This window comes from Cherax quadricarinatus, chromosome 4 (genome assembly GCF_038502225.1).
Source record: "Cherax quadricarinatus isolate ZL_2023a chromosome 4, ASM3850222v1, whole genome shotgun sequence".
NCBI lineage: Eukaryota > Metazoa > Arthropoda > Malacostraca > Decapoda > Parastacidae > Cherax > Cherax quadricarinatus.
This window is the reverse complement of record NC_091295.1, coordinates 72,747,857-72,769,961: the sequence shown is the minus strand read 5'-3', so window position 1 is coordinate 72,769,961 and position 22,105 is coordinate 72,747,857. Positions and strand designations below refer to the sequence as shown.

The window sequence follows — 22,105 nt, the reverse complement described above, 5'->3', positions numbered from 1 at the left end:
CACAAAAAAGTAAGAAAATCGCAAATAATAAAAACTCTTCTCCCGGCCGCCTTAAATAATAAATAATTAATAATAAAATAATAATAATAATAAAAACTACAACAACAAAATAGGAAATTCTTAATAGAATTTGGAAACAAAAACAGCTGAATTTTTCCGGATTACAAAACGAAGAAGTATCCCAAAATTTTCCATAAAACTAGCAAATTCTAAAATTGTTTTACACTTAACAATTTTATAAAAACGTTTTATTATTCGGTATTACGATTTAAGAAACAATCTTGAGGTATTTATTGTAAAATATAGAAAATCTCTGGTGTGTGAATCGGGGATAAGAGAGAGTGAATCACCTGGCAGCCGTCATGACTGTGTAATGTTTTGAGCTGACACAGCTGACACAGCTGACACGGGACATCCACGGCTCTTATTATACCCAAAAAGACAGCCAGAAGCGCCATGTCTCCCCAGAACCACGAGCAAGTTGTCTCCCAGGCGGTGGATAACAGGGTGAGGCTGACACTATGGCTGATACTGTGGCTGTCTGACACTGGCTGATACTGTGTCTGGCTGATACTGTGTCTGGCTGATACTGTGTCTGGCTGATACTGTGTCTGGCTGATACTGTGTGTGGTTGATACTGTGTGTGGTTGAAACTGGCTGACACTATGGCTGATACTGTGGCTGATACTGTGTCTGACACTATGGTTGATACTGTGTCTGGCTGATACTGTCTGACACTATGGTTGATACTGTGTCTGGCTGATACTGTGTGGTTGATACTGTGTGTGGTTGAAACTGGCTGACACTATGGCTGATACTATGACACTATGGCTGATACTGTGTCTGACACTATGGCTGATACTGTGTCTGACACTATGGCTGATACTGTGTCTGACACTATGGCTGATACTGTGTCTGACACTATGGCTGATACTGTGTCTGACACTATGGCTGATACTGTGTCTGACACTATGGCTGATACTGTGTCTGACACTATGGCTGATACTGTGTCTGACACTATGGCTGATACTGTGTCTGACACTATGGCTGATACTGTGTCTGACACTATGGCTGATACTGTGTCTGACACTATGGCTGATACTGTGTCTGGCTGATACTGTGTCTGGCTGTTACACTCCAAGTATTGTAACCACTATTTCCTTCTTTTTAGAGCATAACAACTTTGGTCAGAGAGGTTAGGGTAATAATAGTGATCCTCCGGAATGCCTAATTTTAATTAAGTATATTCATAATACAACAAAAGCCAGAAATAATATACGAATTATCGTATATAAGTTAAGAATGCATGTTCTATATTATCCAAAATATATATAAGGCTTTCATAACAGATGATTAGGAGGAGATCCTAGATATAACATATATGTATATAGAGATTACTTTAATGTATGAAGTCTTGTTTCCCAATTGGAAGCAGTCAGAATAAAACAGAATATGTCCAGGCCGGATTATAAACCTTGGCCAGGAGTGTTCTCGTTGGCTGCTACTTCTTCTCTCCTCGTCCCTCAACCTTGAGCATACAGGTCAAGTGGGTCACGTGACGTGACTCACCAACACTCGGTATAGTTGAACATAAAGGGGGGTATAACCATCGAACATCACGGCTAACCATACACCGGCACACCGGGCGGCAGGCATGTTACTATACCTCCAATTAAACTTATGGCCATGTTACATTGTCAGCATAGTTGCTGATCCCTGTGTTATATAGCATAGCATATTAGTATCATCCATGTGCTTTAGATAGGAGATCCCTTGTAGGCCTGTGACTTTGTGTGATGTCACAGGATGCACATGTGTAGGCTCGTACCTCTGCCTCCCTCTCACTCGGCGGCAGACCATCCAGACAAGAACACGGCAAGGCTGGGCTCCATTCCTCATCAGCTCAGTCTGACAATATATGTTACCATCCAACAAGTGTGTCTACCTTCAACCCTCGATATCTCCATTTAAGAACCCCTACGATAATATAAATTATAATAATTGTTAATAAGAATTAGCCTTAATAACACAAGGACGTTCATTTCCAATTTAGCTATTAAAGGAAATAACCGCAATGTAATATTAAAGAAAGGTTAACTATAGGGGCACGACATTGGCTGATACTGTGTCTGGCTGATATTGTGTCTGGCTGATACTGTGTCTGGCTGATACTGTGTCTGGCTGATACTGTGTCTGGCTGATACTGTGTCTGGCTGATACTGTGTCTGGCTGATACTGTGTCTGGCTGATACTGTGTCTGGCTGATACTGTGTCTGGCTGATACTGTGTCTGGCTGATACTGTGTCTGGCTGATACTGTGTCTGGCTGATACTGTGTCTGGCTGATACTGTGTCTGGCTGATACTGTATCTGGCTGATACTGTCTGGCTGATATTGTGTCTGGCTGATATTGTGTCTGGCTGATACTGTGTGTGGTTGAAACTGTGGCTGACACTATGGCTGATACTGTGTCTGACACTATGGCTGATACTGTCTGGCTGATATTGTGTCTGGCTGATACTGTGTGTGGTTGAAGCTGTGGCTGACACTATGGCTGATACTGTGTCTGGCTGATACTGTGTGTGGTTGAAACTGTGGCTGACACTGTGGCTGATACTGTGTCTGACACTGTGGCTGATACTGTGTCTGGCTGATACTGTGTCTGGAACTGTGGCTGACACTATGGCTGATACTGTGTGTGGTTGAAACTGTGGCTGACACTATGGCTGATACTATGTGGAGCTGAAACTGTCTGGCTGACACTATGGCTGATACTGTGTCTGGCTGACACTATCGATGATACTGTGTGTGGTTGACACTATGGCTGATACTGTGTGTGGTTGACACTGTGTTTGGCTGACACTATGGCTGAAACTGTGTCTGGCTGACACTATGGCTGAAACTGTGTCTGGCTGCCACTATGGCTGATACTGTATCTGGTTGACACTGGCAGACAGTGTGTGTGGCTGAAAGTGTGTCTGGCTGACACTATGGCTGAAACTGTGTCTGGCTGACACTATGGCTGAAGCTGTGTCTAGCTGACACTATGGCTGATACTGTGTCTGGTTGACACTGGCTGACACTGTCTGGCTGACACTGACACTATGGATGATACTGTGTGGCTGAAACTGTGTCTGGCTGACACTATGGCTGAAACTGTGTCTGGCTGACACTATGGCTGAAACTGTGTCTGGCTGACACTATGGCTGAAACTGTGTCTGGCTGACACTATGGCTGAAACTGTGTCTGGCTGACACTATGGCTGAAACTGTGTCTGGCTGACACTATGGCTGAAACTGTGTCTGGCTGACACTATGGCTGGTACTGTGTGTAGTTGATAGTTGACACTTGCCGACATAGCTGTGGCTGATACTGTGTGGCTGAAACTGTGTTTGGTTGACACTGTTACTGATGTAGCTGTGGCTAATGTAGCTGGCTGACACTGTATGGCTGATATTGTGTGTGGTTGACACTGTTGCTGATGTAGCTGGCTGATACTGTGTGTGGCTGATGTAGCTGGCTGATACTGTGGCTGACATAGCTGACTGACACTATGGTTGATACTGTGTGTGATTGACACTGTGGCTGATGTAGATGAGGCTGATACTGTGTGTGGCTGATTTAGATGTGGCTGATGTAACTGTGGCTGATACTGTGTGGCTGATACTGTGTGTGGCTGATGTAGCTGTGGTTGATACTGTGTGGCTGATTATGGGTGGCTGATGTAGCTGTGGCTGATTATGGGTGGCTGATACTGTGTGTGGCTAATACTGTGTGTGGCTGATGTAGCTGTGGCTTATACTGTGTGGCTGATATAGCTGTGGCTGATACTGTGTCTGATGTAGCTGTGGTTGATACTGTGTCTGATATAGCTGTGGCTGATACTGTGTGGCTGATGTAGCTGTGGCTGATACTGTGTATAGCTGATGTAACTGTGGCTGATACTGTGTGTGGCTAATGTAGCTGTAGCTGATACTGTGTGTGGTTAATATAGCTGTGGCTGATACTGTGTGGCTGATGTAGCTGTGGCTTATACTGTGTGGCTGATGTAGCTGTGGCTTATACTGTGTGGCTGATGTAGCTGTGGCTGATACTGTGTGGCTGATGTAGCTGTGGCTGATACTGTGTGGCAGTTGTAGCTGTGGCTGATGCAGCTGTGGCTGATGCTATCTGATGTAGCTGTGGCTGATACTGTGTCTGATGTAGCTGTGGCTAATGCTGTGTCTGATGTAGCTGTGGCTAATGCTGTGTCTGATGTAGCTGTGGCTAATGATGTGTCTGATGTAGCTGTGGCTGTTACTGTGTCTGATGTAGCTGTGGCTGTTACTGTGTCTGATCTAGCTGTGGCTGATTCTGTGTCTGATGTAGCTGTGGCTGTTACTGTGTCTGATGTAGCTGTGGCTGTTACTGTGTCTGATGCAGCTGTGGCTGATACTGTGTCTGATGTAGCTGTGGCTAATGCTGTGTCTGATGTAGCTGTGGCTAATGCTGTGACTGATGTAGCTGTGGCTAATGATGTGTCTGAAGTAGCTGTGGCTGATACTGTGTCTGATGTAGCTGTGGCTGTTACTGTCTGATGTAGCTGTGGCTGATACTGTGGCGGATGTAGCTGTGGCTGATGTAGCTGTGGCTGATGCTGTCTGATGTAGCTGTGGCTGATGCTGTATGTGGCTGACATAACTCTGGCTGCTGTGTTTCCTTGGTCCATTTGTGTTTCCTTGGTTCATTTGCATTTCTTCCAGCTCTGGGAAAATTTATGTATATTTAATCGTAAACTATACAGATTCTGTTTGATTTTTTGTGTCGGTAAACAAGAGGCCGTGATGTTAATTGTTATTCTGTATGTTACAAAATACTGTAGCTTATTTCAGGCACATCATGTAGTTTGTTATTACTATATTTGTGTTACAATGGTACATGTTCAGTCGGTCTGTTTTTCAGTATCAAAATGCAGAGAAGACGAAGGCAGACGTCATGACGGCCCTTCATAATTACCGAGGACTGTCTCCGAGGCTTGATAAATTTGGTAAGATGAGCTTGCCGTCTTTGTGTGAACTGTCTCTTTTATTTTTATTTTGAGTGCTTCATGACCAGTGCAGAATTAACGTAATTAAGCCACATTATTGTCAGATATAATTATTTGATGATGATTGTGGTGATAAATATCCTCTAAGAATTTTTAGTTTTTAAATTAACCCCCAAAAATCATCTTAACACAGTTCATTATATCACTCGTACTGTAAATTGACTTGTCTTTATTTCCATACACATGCAGCATTATTATTTGCTTTATTAATTTATTTTAATAGGGACCCAAATAAATGCACACGTCTTAAAGGGGAATTTTAAGATGCATTTAGTGGTGGTGAAGTTAGAGTAATTAGTTCATGCCCTGTTAACAACAGACTAGTTACTGTAACCGTTTAGGAATGAGTTCTAAACCACAGAACAGGTGTGGTTTAAATCCATGGCAAGTAAATCATAAAACTTCAGGCCAGTGCATAAGCCGCTGGGCCATAGTTTGTTTGCAATCACGTTGTTATGATTTCATGAGTAACAAGTTATACATTAGGAAAGAAACTTGCATCGCTACTACTTGCCACACTTGAGAACAAATGTCTTCTTGGCACACACACAGCCAGACTTTGTCGTGTGTGTTCCCAGTATGATGAAAGACACATAGCAGCCAGGTTGGCACACTGCAGGAGAGGCAAGTGTTGGGTTAGACTAGGAACTTTACCATACCCAGTACTTCAGTCGAGACTCTCCCGCGGTAGGGAGCCAAGGCCGGGTCACCTACTGGAAAAGACACGGGCCAGGACATTACCGGTGAACCTCAGACAGACAGATACCCAGTGTGTTGTCTTCAACGAGATATCATGTGGCGGTTATTTTTGAGCGCTGCATTGTACAGGTAACACAGTCTCCTAAAAGGCATAAAGTGAAAAGGATTTCTGTGTCATGAAGACTAGAAAGACATTAACTTATACACAAAACTGGCTCTTCTGCATTGGATTGATAGTGGTATGAAGTAAGGTTAAGTGCTGTGTGTGAATACTCTCACTGTTGCTAGTGTTCAGTTGACCTTTTAGTTTTAGGTAGAATTAAAAGCAGAATTTAAAGTTTTTTTTTTGCTCAGGGGAAATTCATTAAACCTTTTTCTTCAAACACACTGTAGCTGGTATTAATTTTGTGCCACAAACTGGTTTCTGAAAATTCAGAGGACTTTATGGTTCTTTAAATATCTCTAGTGGCATAAAAATTGTAAAAGATGTGACAAGCGTTTGTCCTGTAATGGTAAAAACATTTAAAAGATAAAATGTAATAAGCTTTGTTTGGATTTTTAACCCAGAGGGTTAGCCACCCAGGATAACCCAAGAAAGTCAGTGCATCATTGAGGACTGTCTTGTCTTATTTCCACTGGGGGTCCTTCAGTCTTCCCCAGGATGCTACCCACACCAGTTGATTATCACTCAGATACCTACTTATTGCAAAGTGATGTACCTTTACCTTTGATGAGTTTCAGTAATCTTTCTACTCCCAGAGCCTGGCCATGGACCAGGCACAGCAGGGACAGCAGGTGCAAGGAAACATGCCCAATATATTCCCCCATGTCAGGGATTGAACCACGGACACTCAGTATGTGAGGCGAGAGCATTGCTAACCAAGCCTTGGTAGTCCTTCTCTTAAGCCATCATGCGAACAGACCTGTTAGCCTTTATTGGAAAGTATCCCAGTTATTATTTTATGGGGGTGATTAGGGAGGGGGAAGCAAGGAGATGATTAAACTATACTGTTCTCTATTATAAACACTGACAGTGCACCTGTGGGTCTTCCATAATACTTTAGCATTTAATAGAGAACTACTGTATATTGAATTAAAAAACAGCTTTTGTGTGAGGGTGACTTACATTCTCTCTACTTCAATTGACTTAGGAAGATTGAAAATTAAGACTTCAAGGTGTAGGTTTGCTTTTTTTGCTTTAAGCTTGTAGAAAATAATGAAAAGTAATGAAAAACAGTAAAATACAAAGAAATACTTTAAATTATGCCAATGCAGTACAGTATTTTGTTGAATTATTGAGTATTGGGACTAATGTTTGGCCTAATTTGATCAGTATGTTATTTTTGGTTGTTACTTTAGCTATGCATTAAATTTTCTTTGTATAATCATTGCATGTTATTTCCCTTAGTGATTTTCTAATTTTTTTGGTTTAACTTGATTAAGGGTTATGTTTTTGGCTGTTATTTAAGCTATGTTATTTATAAATTAGGATCTGCAAATTCTGGTAATGAATTATGACTGATTTTTTTTTTTCCAGATGCTGTTTTCCTGTATTTATGTACTAAGATATTCTCTTGATAAATTATTCCTGTCTCAAGCATATATTACAGTATGGCAGAACTTAATAAACTCTTGTTTAGTCAATATGAAGGTTACCCATTTTTTTTTACCTCTTGTATTTTTAGTTTTTAATGATGGCACCGATCGGGAGTTGTTGAACCTAGATGGGACGATCCCAGTCCGTTACAAAGGTGAGGGAGCATAGTAGCAACACCACTGACATTCACATGGCTTGAGGGTTGGCAGTGTACCATCCTTGGTTTGAGAAGTACAATTTGTTGCATTTTGAGAAGTTTGAGCTGGCTATCTAGCTTATTCAAAGGGTGTGCGAGAGTGTAGTCATGAGCAAACTTCTCAAGCCTCAAGATGGACTGTCATCTTGTAAGTGGTTTATCAGCATCATTTCAAGGAAGCAGGATATTTTGTTTAGCTCCTCACCCATGGACCTTTCAATTAGTTTTGATGTGTTTCCTTCAAATGATGTCCTAGTTTCATAGATAAAGTACTGTATGTTTTGACATTTCAAGTTTAAAGGTACTTCCTCACAGCTTGTTCATTTATGTTGTGCATCAGAAAACATTCAGTACTTTATGGATTAGCAGAGTTCAAAGTTAGCACATAATACTTAGAATGCTAATCGACCTCTTGTATTTCATTTATCGTTTTAGTAACTCCATATCAGTTACTAATAATCGAAGGCATTCTGAGTATTCTTGCTTCCCTGAACAAAGCATTGTGTGTCCTGGCATTACCAAATCAACCCTCACTGTATTTTTTCTTTTTTCTTTGCAAGTATTCCGCAGTGGCACTTCACGCTACTTACTGTGTCTTGAAGGCACGATACCTGTTACGTATAAAGGTATGGTGTGGGGTGTGGCTATTTAGTTAACTTGAAGCAAGCAATAATGAACAGTATTGATCATATTTAGAGTCCATATAGACAGTCCCTCTGGAGTGTTCAGCTAGATGTGTTCATTTTAAAGAAAGAACCGAGAGCAGTCAAAATATTTCTAGTCTGTGGGGCACCTTTTGTGGCACTAAGGGTACCTTTTTTTTTTGTTGAAAATTCTTGAAAATAGCGAAGTTGAAAATTGCATGGGTCCCCCACCCTTTGTTCCCCATAATACTGCTGCTCTCCTACACCACTGTTCACCTCTACAAAGCTCTCTTGCTATCCTCTAGCCTTTGCATTTTGATATTAAATCCCTGATACATTGCATGCATAATGTATTTGATCGATGTTTTAGCATTCACGATAAATACAACCTTGCTAAGGTAATTATTTTTAACTAGTTGGGTGTAATTATGGTTTATATGGGTTCAGTTTACAGTAAACAGTGTTGTACGTAAAGATCTGCATTAATAAACACTTGTAGATGAATGGTTCACAGAGCCGACACGTTGATAAATTAGTCACATGTGCAACTCTTGGGTATCTTTATTAAGGAAACATTTTGCCACACAGTGGCTTCATCAGTCCATACACAGGAGAAGCTTGAAGAATAGGAGACGAATGAGGTAATCAGTCCCTCAACCTTGAGTCGATGTGGTCAGTCCATCACTCTTGAGTAGTCCATCAAGAGTGATGGACTGACCACATCGACTCAAGGTTGAGGGACTGATTACCTCATTCGCCTCCTATTCTTCAAGCTTCTCCTGTGTATGGACTGATGAAGCCACTGTGTGGCGAAACGTTTCCTTAATAAAGATACCCAAGAGTTGCACACGTGTCTAATTTATCAATAAACACTTATACATGATGAGAGATGTTACTAACGCTTACTTTTTCTCAAATTTATTTTTATTATTTTTTATTTGTATTATTCTACACATACAGTATATTGAACAGTATCATTAGAAAATACTTTTATTGCACATTATTTTTAAATATATATCTATACCTTGTACAGAGGCTTTAGGTAATAAAAAATTATTAAAGTTTCAACATTAAATTCCTGTACTGTTACTCTTTCATTCTTATATACTTTAACATAAGTCAGGTAAATAAAATTGCCTTTAACCCTTTGACTGTCGCAACCCCCAATCCTGAGGTGTCTCCTGGTGTCGCAAAATTTAAAAAAAAAAAAATTATTTTTTCTTATGAAATGATAGAGAATCTTTTCCCGATTGTAATGACACTAAAAAAACGAAATTTGATGGAAAACTGACGGAATTATGCTCTCACGAATTTAGCGACCTCGGCGCTGTTTACAAATCGGCGATTTCGCCCACTTTGAGCCCTATTTTCGGCTAATTCCATTGTTCCAGTCGCCCAAACTCATAGCTATTTCTTTAGAACTTCATTTTTTCTATCGATTGAATACAAGAAACTGCCCATTTACTGATTTCAACTACCTAATAATGTGGTCAGAAATTTGCAATTTGGCCAATTTCACTAAAACTAAAAAATATGACAATTTCAAAATAAGGTCCAGAATGAACAATGCAGACATTCCTGGCTCTAAAATAACATTTTCTTTGTTCATCAGTCACGTCTCCAGGCCCTTCTGATATTACTCTTGCTTTCTATTTTGAATTTTGGCATTTTAATTAAAAAAAACGGTCAGAGTTTTTTTTTTCTCATTATGCACTGCGTGCTCCAGGATTTTTTTTATATGGTGCACACTGACCACACAGACCCATTCTCTCACATGTGGGCCTACCAGCTTTCTCCTGCTTGATTTGAAGCCGCTAGAATTTATGAGTATATATACGTCAAACACGGCACCTCGTAAAACGTATATATACGGCCGCGACAGTCAAAGGGTTAAACTACTTGTTAGGATGAAATGAATGGTTTATAATTTTCAATGTTATAATTCAGTTGGAGATAGCAGAAAAATTTGGACATTACTAATTACAGCGCATCTTTACCTTGTTTTATCGCATAATATCTTTCAGTCCTTTCAGGAAGAGCTGTATGACCCATAGGAGTTTTGGCATTTAACCCTTTGACTGTTTCATTCGTATATATATGTCTTACAAGGTACCGTGTTTGACGTATATATACTCATAAATTGTAGCGGCTTCAAATCAAGCAGGAGAAAGCTGGTAGGCCCACATGTGAGAGAATGGGTCTGTGTGGTCAGTGTGCACCATATAATAAAAATCCTGGAGCACGCAGTGCATAATGAGGAAAAAAACTCCGACTGTTTTTTTTTTTTAATTAAAATGCCAACTTTGTGGCCTATTTTCGAATTGTATTTATGATTGTATTCTTGTTTTCTTGGTCTCATTTGATAGAATGGAAAAGATGTTATAGAAATAGAGGTGATTTTGATTGGTTTTACTATAAAAAGAACCTGGAAATAGAGCTCAGAGTAGGGGATTTTTGCTGATGTTCAAAGTAGGGATTTTTGCTGATGTTCAAAAGTAAACAAATGATGTGATTGTCCAATAAATGTCCAAGTAGCCATTCTGATATGCAGTCATGAATGGGTTGACATTATTTGTATAATTATTACAGTATTGCAGGAGTCTGCATAACAGTAAATCTTATATTTTTTGTTTGAATAAAAATTCAAAATAGAAAACAAGGGTAATATCAGAGGGGCCTGGAGATGTGACTGATGAACAAAGAAAATGTTATTTTAGAGCCAGGAATGTCTGCATTGTTCATTCTGGCCAAATTGCAAATTTCTGACCACGTTGTTGGGTAGTTGAAATTGGTAAATGGGCAGTTTCTTGTACTCAATCGATAAAAAAAAATGGAGTTCTAAAGAAATAGCTATGAGTTTGGTCGACTGGAATAATGGAATTAGCTGAAAATAGGGCTCAAAGTGGGCGAAATCGCCAATTTGTAAATATCGCCGAGGTCACTAACTTCGCAAGAGCGTAATTCTGTCAGTTTTCCATCAAATTTATTTTTTTTGGTGTCATTACAATCGGGAAAAGATTCTCTATCATTTCATATGATATTTTTTTTTTTTTTTTTTTTTTTTTTTTTTTTTTTTTTTTTTTTTTTTTTTTTTTTTTTTTTTTTTTTTTTTTTTTTTGCGACACCAGGAGATACCTCAGGATTGGGGGTTGCGACAGTGCAGGTACTACTACTCAGGAAGTGGGGGAGCCTGGGTAGTGATGATGGCATACATGTTACTACTTGAGTTTATTAGTTTAGGTTAGCTGTTGATAGAGTTCATTTACTCTGGCATAGTGGCAAAAAATTTGTTAGCTCATTTTGAGATGAAGATTTTTATTTAATTAAAACTGAAAGTTGCATTGGGGATTTTCGTCTTTCCATATACAGCACTGTACCCTTTAACCCTTTCAGGGTCGACAGGCCCTCTCCCAGACTTACCAGGGTCGACAAATTTTCCAAAAAAAAAAAAATTATTTTTTCTCATGAAAAGATAGGGAATTTTTTCCCGATCATAATGACACCAAAAATGTGAAATTTGATGAAAAACTTACGGAATTATGCTCTCACGAAGTTAGCGGTCTCGACGATGTTAACGCATCGGCGATTTTACCCACTTTGAGCTTTATTTTCGGCCAATTCCAGTGTACTAGTCAACAAAAATCATAATTATTTCGCTAAAACTCCATTTTTTGCTATCAAATGAGTACAAGAGACCACCTATTTACCGATTTCAACTATCCAATAAAGTGGTCAGAATTTAGCAATTTTGCCAATTTCACACAAATTTCAAAAGATGCCAATTTCCAAATAGGGTTCAGAATAAACAAGAAAGACATTTCTGGCACTAAAATAACATTTCCTCTGTTCATTAGTCATATCTCCAGGCCCCTCTTACATTCTTTTGCTTTCCACTTTGAATTTTTATTCTCACAAAAAATAGAAGATATACTGTTATGCAGACTACTGCATTAGTGTAGAAATAGTATAAATAATATCAGCGCACTTGTGAAAAAATATTAGACTCGCCAGTTGACGTGTATTGGACGTGTAGCATGATTTGTTTACTTTTGAACTTTGGCAAAAATTGAAGATTTCTGCTACTTTGAGCTCAATTTTAAGGTACTTTTCATTGTAAAACCACTTAAAATCGTCTCAATTTCTGTAATATGTCTTCCGTTCTATAAAATGAGACCAGGAAAACTAGAATACCATCATAAATACCATACGAAAATACAGTGCAAAGTCGCTGTTTTAAACCAAAAACACTATCGAAGTTTTTTTTTCTCATTACGCACTGTGTGCTGCAGGATTTTTTTTTATACTGCACACACTGACCACATAGACCACCCATTCTTTCATATGTAGGCCTACCAGCTTTCTCTCACTAGATTTGAGGGCGCTAGGATTTAGGCGTACTAGTACATCAAAAACCCTGGTGTGTAAGCCGTACTAGTACGTCAGAAACCCTGAAAGGGTTAAAAGAATAGATTCTAACTACAGTTTTAATTTGGGGACACTACAGTGACGATCTTTAGAAAATACTTAGAATATCTCTTATTTGCTCCAGTAATATCAGTTGTCTCTTTTTTTAAGTGGGTTTAGCACTCCCCATGATAATAACAATACTCTCTTTTTAAATCCTCACAATTATTACAATATATTTTATTCTTTAAAGTTGTTGTAGTTGTGCTCATCCCACTTCAGTAAAGTAGAAGATCAAGTGTGTGTGACCTCATTACCTTGCATGCCAGTTCCCTTCTGTTTTGTAAAGTTACAGTAGAATACTCTTAGTGGGGAAAATGCTGCATAATTTCTGTAAGAGATAAATCATTCATGAAAGTCTAAGTTTTGTGCATTGGAAAGAGAGAACAGTTTAGGTACTTAAGAGAGGGAGATAAGATTGCATTATTAAATTATAAATCTTGAAGTGCTGTTGGAGTGTGAGCAAGGTAACATCTGTGAAAGGATTCAGGGAAGCTGGTTAGCCAGACTTGAGTCCTGGAGGTGGGAAGTACAGTGCCTGCATTCTAAAAGGAGGGGTGGGAATATTTGCAGTTTGGAGGGGCATCTGAACTGTGGTATCTACATGCCTCTGGCATGACTGTGATGGAGTGAATGATGGTGAAAGTATTTCTTTTTTGGGTCACTCTGCCTCGGTGTGAGATGGCCAGTGGGTTAAATAAAAAATTCAAGGAGATTGAATGATAGTGAATGTGGTTCTTTCTTTGAGTCAGCCTGCCCACAGCAGGCTGACTTAAATATCTTTGGCATGTCGTAAGCACCTGAGAGTGAATATCTTAGCCACTAGCTGTGTTGCTTTATACAGGAAGTCCTCAACTTACGAAGACATTGGGACCTCCTGAATTGTGTATAATATTGATAATACAGGAAATCTTCAACTTATGAACATGTTGGGGTTCTTCTGTACTGTGTATAATAATGATTTTATACACAGTAATGATATATTAATGATATTATACACAATACACAAGATTCTCAGCATATTTGGGAGTCAAGGACTTACTGGATAAGTGATGTGGCAACAGATGTATTATCTAGTGGTAAATATAGTGCAGTGTAGTATGTATGTGTAAGATTTTTATCTGCCTAGTTGAAACAATGCATAACATCCACCTTGTACCTATTTAGACTATGCTGCTCAGTTCTGGCCACCGTATTAGAGAATGGATATAAATGCTCTGGAAAACGTACAGAGGAGGATGACAAAGATGGTCCCATGTATCAGAAATCTTCCCTATGAGGATAGACTGAGGGCCCTGAATCTGCACTCACTCGAAAGGCATAGAATTAGGGGGGATATGATCGAGGTGTATAAATGGAAAACAGGAATAAATAAAGGGGATGTAAATAGCGTGCTGAAATTTCCAGCCAAGACAGGACTTGCAACAATGGTTTCAAGTTGGAAAAATTCAGATTCAGGAAGGATATAGGAAAGCACTGGTTTGGTAATAGTTGTGGATGAGTGGAACAAACTCCCGAGTACAGTTATTGAGGCTAAAACGTTGTGTAGTTTTAAAAATGGGTTAGATAAATACATGAGTGGGTGTGGGTGGGTGTGAGTTGGACCTGACTAGCTTGTGCTGCTGGGTCTGGTGCCGTGCTCCATCCTTGAGTGGAGGTGACCAGACTGGGTGGGTCATTGGGCTAATTCAGGGGGGGGGGGACATGGACCTGCTCCGCATGGGTCAGTAGGCCTGTTGCAGTGTTCCTTCTTTCTTGTGTTCTTATGTTCTAAATATGTCACCTCACAAGTTAGTGGTAATTGCTTATGTTCACTGAAGAGAACTTGGAGTATTTTCTAATTTATCAAATAGCTTGATTACTCTGCTTAAAAAAACATTTTAGAAAAATGACTTTAGGTAAATAATACACTTGACTGTGTAGGCTCTCATGCTTGTGGGATCAGATCTGGTGTTTGTAAAATCCTTAACATAAATGCACATGTAATAAAGAAGTGATAATCATGAAATATAGTCTATAGTACTCTAGATATGAATACTGTGTGTGTGTGTGTGTGTGTGTGTGGTAGTATTTTTAAAGTGGATCCCAATTAACAAACAATGGTTGGTAATGTGATTAGATAATATCTATTTGTGGTCATTTGCAAGTAGTGTGTTTCCTAATATTTTTTTTCATGAATTGATGCTTGTTTAGCTACTGAAGTTTGGGGCAAGAAGTGTAAAATTAATTTGTTGATAATTATTTCTTGAGCTTGAGTCTGTCTGCGTTAATGCTCTCTCCGATTTGCTTTTCCAGGTGAAATTTTCTGCATGAGCTTTAGATATTTTGACTGCTGAGGCCATTGAGGACCTTTGTGTTTTTTTAACAAGTTTGACTTGCAATGTGGGCTAATTGCTTTGCTACAGCTAACATTGTTTAAGGCATGCCTTTTTTTATTTTTTATAATTTATGATTTATTGTATTGAAAATTAATATAAGTATAATATTTTACCTGGAGTTTTGTGATTTAACCCCTTCACTCCATTGACATGCTTGATGTCAAAAAAAAAAAAATCCTATAAATAGTCTATAAATAGTACTTTGGCATAGCTGGTACATGAGTTTGGATCATTTCCCTGAGTAATGCAATCATCCTCTGTCAACACAAGGAGCTTTACTTGCCGAGGATATGCTACTGGCATTATGTAGGCTTCACCCGACCCCTCTATTGCCTGCCAATCAGGTGTTTTGTTCCCCAGTTACCCTCCTCCTCCTCCCTCCAACACTTATCACAACACCCCTTGTGCATCAGTGTTTTTTTATTTTTTTTTAATTAGAGTAGCAAGATGAAAAGTACTGAACTGTCAGTAACACCGAATTGGTATTAATTAGCAAATATATAACATGGATGTGAAGTTTGGTAAATCACACAAAAATCAATTTTGCACCCTTCGAAGGGGGTGCTATGGCAGTGGTGGTGAAGAGCTCTTGATTCAAGGAATTGGAGCTATCCTCCCCTTCCTCAGATCAGACTTAATTACCTCCCATTCCCCTTTGGGCTCAGCGCTTCCTCTTGTTTATAGATTCTGGGCAAAATTTTCATATCTGCACAGTATTTCAGACAAGCTGAACACTTTAGCCTAAGGATTGAATTATATTTCATCCAACTGGTTGCTAAGTGAGGAAACACTGTTCAGACTTAGACAAATATCAGTACAATAATTAGTTATATACACAGGTACTGTATACAGTGAAACCTTTGTACTATGGACTTTTGAGGGGCAGTAGTGTCTACTTAAATGAAAATCTGTTGTCTTGAAGTTCTCTATGCAGTGGACTAGGCCTGTTGCATTGATACTACTGGTCACAGACAAATGCCCCGTGCAATAGACGTAGCCCACTGCACTGATGACATGGCCAGACATGCAGTATAAGTTAAAACTTCAATACACTACAATGACAAAAATATGTACAGTACTTTGTATTATAATGTAGTAATGAAAAAACAGTTAAATTCATGGAAAATTGGAGACCAAATGAAAATAGTATGTGGGCATTCATAGACACAAACAAACTGATAGGAGCTGGGCTGATGGCGCCATGGACATGGCGAGTGGCCTTGTGGACATGACCAGTGGCCCTGTGGACATGGCCAGCTCTGGACAAACCTGCAGTGCAGCAGACTTGGTTTGCTGCATCGATGGTACTACTGGACACCTCTCGTACAGACAACCATGAGATGCAACAGACTTGGTCTGCTGCATCAATGATTTTACTAGATACCTCCCACATACAGCAGACTTACCATGCTATTGTTTGGCCAAAAATGTTTCTTATAAGTAACTGAAATCTGTTGCATAGTGGGCCATCGTACTGAGGTTTTACAGTAATACACAGTAGTTACGTATTTCTGTACTTATATTACATGTAAATTACAATCATTAATGTGGTTGCTGACCCATGAAGAAAGGGATAATAATAGTAATAATAATGTGGATGCCACATTGTACTGGACTTGGGAAATTGTGTTGTTGGCATTGTGTAAGCACCAACCTCAACCTGTCAGTAATTAGTCTTGTGTTTTATATCGCATACCCCTACCACCCAGTCGCTAATACCCCTTTCCCCATTTTGCATGAGTTTCGGCATCTTCCATACCCTGGGGACCACCAGTTGTAAACTAACAGATGAGATTCGGCTGTGATCATTTTTCTCGTTGGGAACTTACGAACTGGAGAGCGAATGCGATATGTATACTTTATTAATGATGGCAGATATATCCCACACTGTAGCATAACATGAATGGAGAGGCTTTATCAGTGAATATGACACTCGTGGAATATTTTGCACGACGGAGCGAAGGGGTTAAATTCATCATATTTTATGTATGTACTGTAGTTCATTTTTCTTTATCTGATCCCACTTTAGTTTTTATTTTTTTTACTGTTATGCATGGTGCTAATAATATAGTCAGGGATACAAGAAGCAAAGCACACAGTAAATTAAATTTCCTGATGGAGAACCCTGTCAAGGATACAAATTTTTGTTAGCATGACATGTTTTTATGTAAAGAGAAATTCTGAATTGAAAGTTTTTAGGCTTGTTCTTTTCCACTTGATCAATTTATTAGGCACAACTAGTGTGAATTAAAATTTATTTTTAAGACTTGTAAATTTTCACAGAAACCTGAGTCAGACCAAAACTTGCATAAACATAAACTAATTTTAAAGCATTGCAAATAGTTTTAATTGTTAATTATAAAGTGGTGGATGAGTATATTATAAAAGCACTTTATATATACAGGTGCAGTTTACAATATTCCAATCTGCATATGGCTGTTGGACAACCATCCGCTCTCCTCTCCCATGGTTTATGTGAAGCCGACTCCAGACATGCTCATCAAGGCCTCTCGGCATGTCGACCAGAATGGAAAAGTTTATCTTCCCTACTTGCATGAATGGAACTTGGTAAGGGCAAGATTGTCTCAAAAATGGTATAAATCTTGGTAATTGGTTTAAAACAACACATGATCAAACACTGGGACATATTTCACAGACAATGTTTCAGTCCTGGGACCTTGATTGAGGTCCCAGGATTGGAATATTTTTTAATAAGTCTGTCCTAATGTTTGCTTACATGTCTGAAGAATATGTGTAGTGGTGGAAATGACTTTTCAATTCTGCCATTAAAACTACCCAAATTTTTTACTGTGATCATCAGATAAAGATTCCCAGGTTTTTCACTCATGTCTAATTCTTCATCTTGTGGGTATTGTGTACCTGGAGATTTACCTGGAGAGAGTTCCGGGGGTCAACGCCCCCGCGGCCCGGTCTGAGACCAGGCCTCCTGGTGGATTGTGTACCATTCATTTGCAACCTTTTCTTAATACTGTATATTTTGTATATCTCACTGTTGTATGGTAGTGCATAAGTTTCATGAAGAATGATTAATAATAACCCTGGGCTAAATATAATGATGTTCATTGTAAAGTATTTTGCTCTTGGGAAGTCATGTTACCTTGATGGAGCTAAATCACCACTTTAAAATGCCCCTCATCACAACACCTCTACCTTCTTTTGGGCCCTGTCCTCCATCATCATCCTCATGAGTGTGCTCGGTTATCTTGGAGCAATGATTATCATTTTAAATTCCCCTTTGGCTGGATTTGTAATTTTTTTTTTTAACAAGTTGGCCGTCTCCAACCGAAGTAGGGTGACCCAAAAAGAAAGAAAATCCCCAAAATGAAAATACTTTCATCATCATTCAACACTTTCACCTCACTCATACGTAATCACTGTTTTTGCAGAGGTGCCAAGAACACAACAGTTTAGAAGCATGTACACATAAAGATACACAACATATCCCTCCAAACTGCCAATATCCCAAACTCCTCCTTTAAAGTACAGGCATTGTACTTCCCATTTCCAGTACTCAAGTCCGGCTATATAAAAATAACCGGTTTCCCTGAATTTTTTTTTTTTTTCTCGACAAGTCGGCCGTCTCCCACCGAGGCAGGGTGACCCAAAAAGAAAGAAAATCCCCAAAAAAAAGAAAATACTTTCATCATCATTCAACACTCACTTCACTTACACATAATCACTGTTTTTGCAGAGGTGCCCAGAATACAACAGTTTAGAAGTATATACGTATAAAAATACACAATATATCCCTCCAAACTGCAAATATCCCAGACCCCTCCTTTAGAGTGCAGGTATTGTACTTCCCATTTCCAGGACTCGAGTCCGGTTATATAAAATAACCGGTTTCCCTGAATCCCTTCACTAAATATTACCCTGCTCATACTCCAACAGCTCGTCAGGTCCCAAATACCATTCATCTCCATTCACTCCTATCTAACACGCTCACGCACGCTTGCTGGAAGTCCAAACCCCTCGCCCACAACACCACCTTTAATCCCTCCCTTCAACCTTTTCAAGGACGACCCCTACCCCGCCTTCCTTCCCCTACAGATTTATGTGCTCTCCATGTCATTCTACTTTGATCCATTCTCTCTAAATGACCAAACCACCTCAACAAACCCTCTTCAGCCCTCTGAATAATACTTTTATTAACTCCACACCTTCTCCTAATTTCCACACTCGGAATTTTCTGCATAATATTTACACCACACATTGCCCTTAGACAGGACATCTCCACTGCCTCCAACCGCTTCCTCGTTGCAGCATTTACAGCCCAAGCTTCACACCCATATAAGAGTGCTGGTAGTACTATACTTTCATACATTCCCTTCTTTGCCTCCATAGATAACATTTTTTGCCTCCACATATATCTCAATGCACCACTCGCCTTTTTTCCTTCATCAATTCTATGATTAACCTCATCCTTCATAAATCCATCCGCTGACATGTCAACTCCCAAATATCTGAAAACATTCACTTCTTCCATACTCCTCCCCATTTTGATATCCAATTTTTGTTTATCTAAATCATTTGATACCCTCATCACCTTACTCTTTTCTGTGTTCACTTTCAACTCTCGTCCTTTACACACACTCCCAGATTCGTCCACTAACCTTTGCAATTTTTCTTCAGAATCTCCCATAAGCACAGTATCATCAGGAAAAAGTAACTGTGTCACTTCCCATTATGTATTTAATTCCCCATAATTTAATCCCACCCCTCTCCCGAACACCCTAGCATTTACTTCTTTTACAACCCCATCTATAAATATATTAAACAACCATGGTGACATTACACATCCCGGTCTAAGACCTACTTTTACCGGGAAGTAGTCTCCCTCTCTTCTACACACCCTAACCTGAGCCTCACTATCCTCATAAAAACTCTTTACAGCATTTAGTAACTTACCACCTATTCCATATACAGTGGATCCCCGGTTATCGGCCAACTCGGTTATCGGCCGGTTTTTCAGCGCCCTGTTATCGGCCGTTTGCTCGGTTATCGGCCATTAGGGACACGTCCATCTGCCGGTTGGGGCTGCTTGCGCATTAGTTTGGCTTTGCCTCTCGGTGGCTGAGGAAGCTTCTGCTTATACATCCAAACATTTTGCTTATTTCCCAATGTAGTTTGTGTTATTTTTCAGTGCAACTGTGAAATAAGGAACCATGGCTCTAAAGAAAGTTCCTGTGGCAAAGAAAGTGAGAAACACCGTGGAATTTAAGTGTGAAGTGATACAAAAGTTTGAAAGTGGTATGAAGGTGGTGGAACTTGCCAGGATGTACAGCAAGAATAAATCAACAATTACATCCATCATGGCAAAGAAAGAACAAATCAAAGATGCTAATGTAGCAAAAGGAGTAACTTGTCTAATTAAACAAAGGCCACCAATAATGGAAGAGATGGAAAACTTATTATTATTGTGGATTAAGGAAAAAGAATTAGTGGGAGACAGTGTTGTGGAGTCTATTATTTGTGAGAAGAAAAGGCAGTTGCATGAGGATCTTTCAAAGAAAATGCCTGGAACAAGTGCTGCAGTTTGTGAATTTAGGGCCAGCAAAGGATGGTTTGATAGATTTACGAAGCGTATTGGCATACACAGTGTTGTAAGGCATGGTGAGGCTGCAAGTTCTGACAAATGTGTGGCTGAAAAATATGTTCAAGAATTCCAGGACTATGTAAAGGCTGAAGGATTCGAAACCCAACAAGTGTTCAATTGTGACGAAACAGGCCTGTTTTGGAAGAAAATGCTAAACAGGACCTACATTACCCAGGAGGAAAAGGCACTGCCAGGACACAAGCCTATGAAAGACAGGCTTACTCTTTTATTGTGTGGTAATACTAGTGGGGATTTCAAAGTGAATCCTTTACTCATGTATCACTCAGAAAATCCCAGAGTGTTCAAGAAAAACAGTGTCATGAAAAATAGATTGTGTGTGATGTGGAAAGTTAATCATAAGGCATGGGTCACAAGGCAAATTTTCAAAGAGTGGGTTAAAGATGTGTTTGGCCCATATATGAAAAAATACCTCCTGGAAAAGAAATTGCCACTCAAGTGCCTCCTGTTACTGGACAATGCTCCTGCATATCCTCAAGACTTGCAAGACCGAGTGTTTAGGGACTTCAGTTTCATCAGTGAAGTTCTTGCCTCCTACCACCACTCCTCTCCTCCAGCCCATGGACCAGTAGATCATTTCTAACTTCAAAAATCTCTACACAAAAGCAGTGTTTTAGAAGTGCTTTGAAGTGACATCACACTCAGTTGACCCTAAGACAGTTCTGGAGGAATCACTTCACTATCCACTGCATAAGCCTTATAGGTAAGGCTTGGGAGGGAGTGACTTCCAGGACTTTGAACTCTGCTTGGAGAAAACTGTTGCCAGATTGTTTCCAAAAATGGGATTTTGAAGGGTTTGAGGCTGACCCTGACACTGCCGACCCTGTGGACTCTATTGTGGCACTGGGGAAGTCCCTGGGGTTGGAGGTGAGTGGCAAGGATGTGGAAGAGTTGGTGGAGGACCACAAGGAAGAGCTAACCACTGAAGAGCTGCAAGAGCTTCATCTCAAACAGCAACAGACTGCAGCTGAGGAACTTGCTTCAGAGGAGGAGGAAGAGGGAGTGAAGGAGGTGCCTTCTTCAGAGATTAAAGAGGTGTGTGCAATGTGTATTAGGGTACAAGCTTTTGTAGAGAAACACCACCCTGACAAAGCTGAAACATGCCATATCTGCAACATGTTTAGTGACAAAACCCTGTCCCACTTCAGGGAAATCTTAGAGTCACCAGAAACAGATTACTCTGGACAGTTATTTTGTGAGACGGGTCCAGTGACTCTCAAGCTGATCCTAGTGGCATTAAAAGACGGAGAAGGGAAGTAACCCCAGAGAAGGCTTTGCTTCCTAAAGTCTTTATGGAGGGGGATTCCCCTTCCAAACACTAACTCCTCCCTCTTTCCTCCTCCCTATCTTCCAGAAGCCAGCATTAGCCTTCAATAAACGTATGTAATACTTACATAATTGTTAAAA

General features: G+C 39.6%; 1 protein-coding gene across 3 annotated transcripts in view; it reads left to right on the top strand.

Moving 5' to 3' along the window:
* Window positions 1-326: 326 nt before the first annotated feature.
* TSG101 (tumor susceptibility gene 101) overlaps window positions 327-22,105 on the top strand; it is a 39,367-nt gene continuing 17,588 nt past the window's right edge. Inside the window, exons 1-5 of one of the 3 annotated variants that reach the window (XM_070097797.1) lie at window positions 327-507; window positions 4,941-5,025; window positions 7,470-7,535; window positions 8,138-8,203; window positions 17,468-17,631. In XM_070097797.1, the coding sequence (XP_069953898.1) occupies window positions 457-507; window positions 4,941-5,025; window positions 7,470-7,535; window positions 8,138-8,203; window positions 17,468-17,631 (432 nt within the window). In that variant the 5' untranslated portion in view covers window positions 327-456. The remainder of the gene's footprint in view (window positions 508-4,940; window positions 5,026-7,469; window positions 7,536-8,137; window positions 8,204-17,467; window positions 17,632-22,105) is intronic. The other 2 variants (XM_070097818.1, XM_070097808.1) reach the window with 2 other exon arrangements.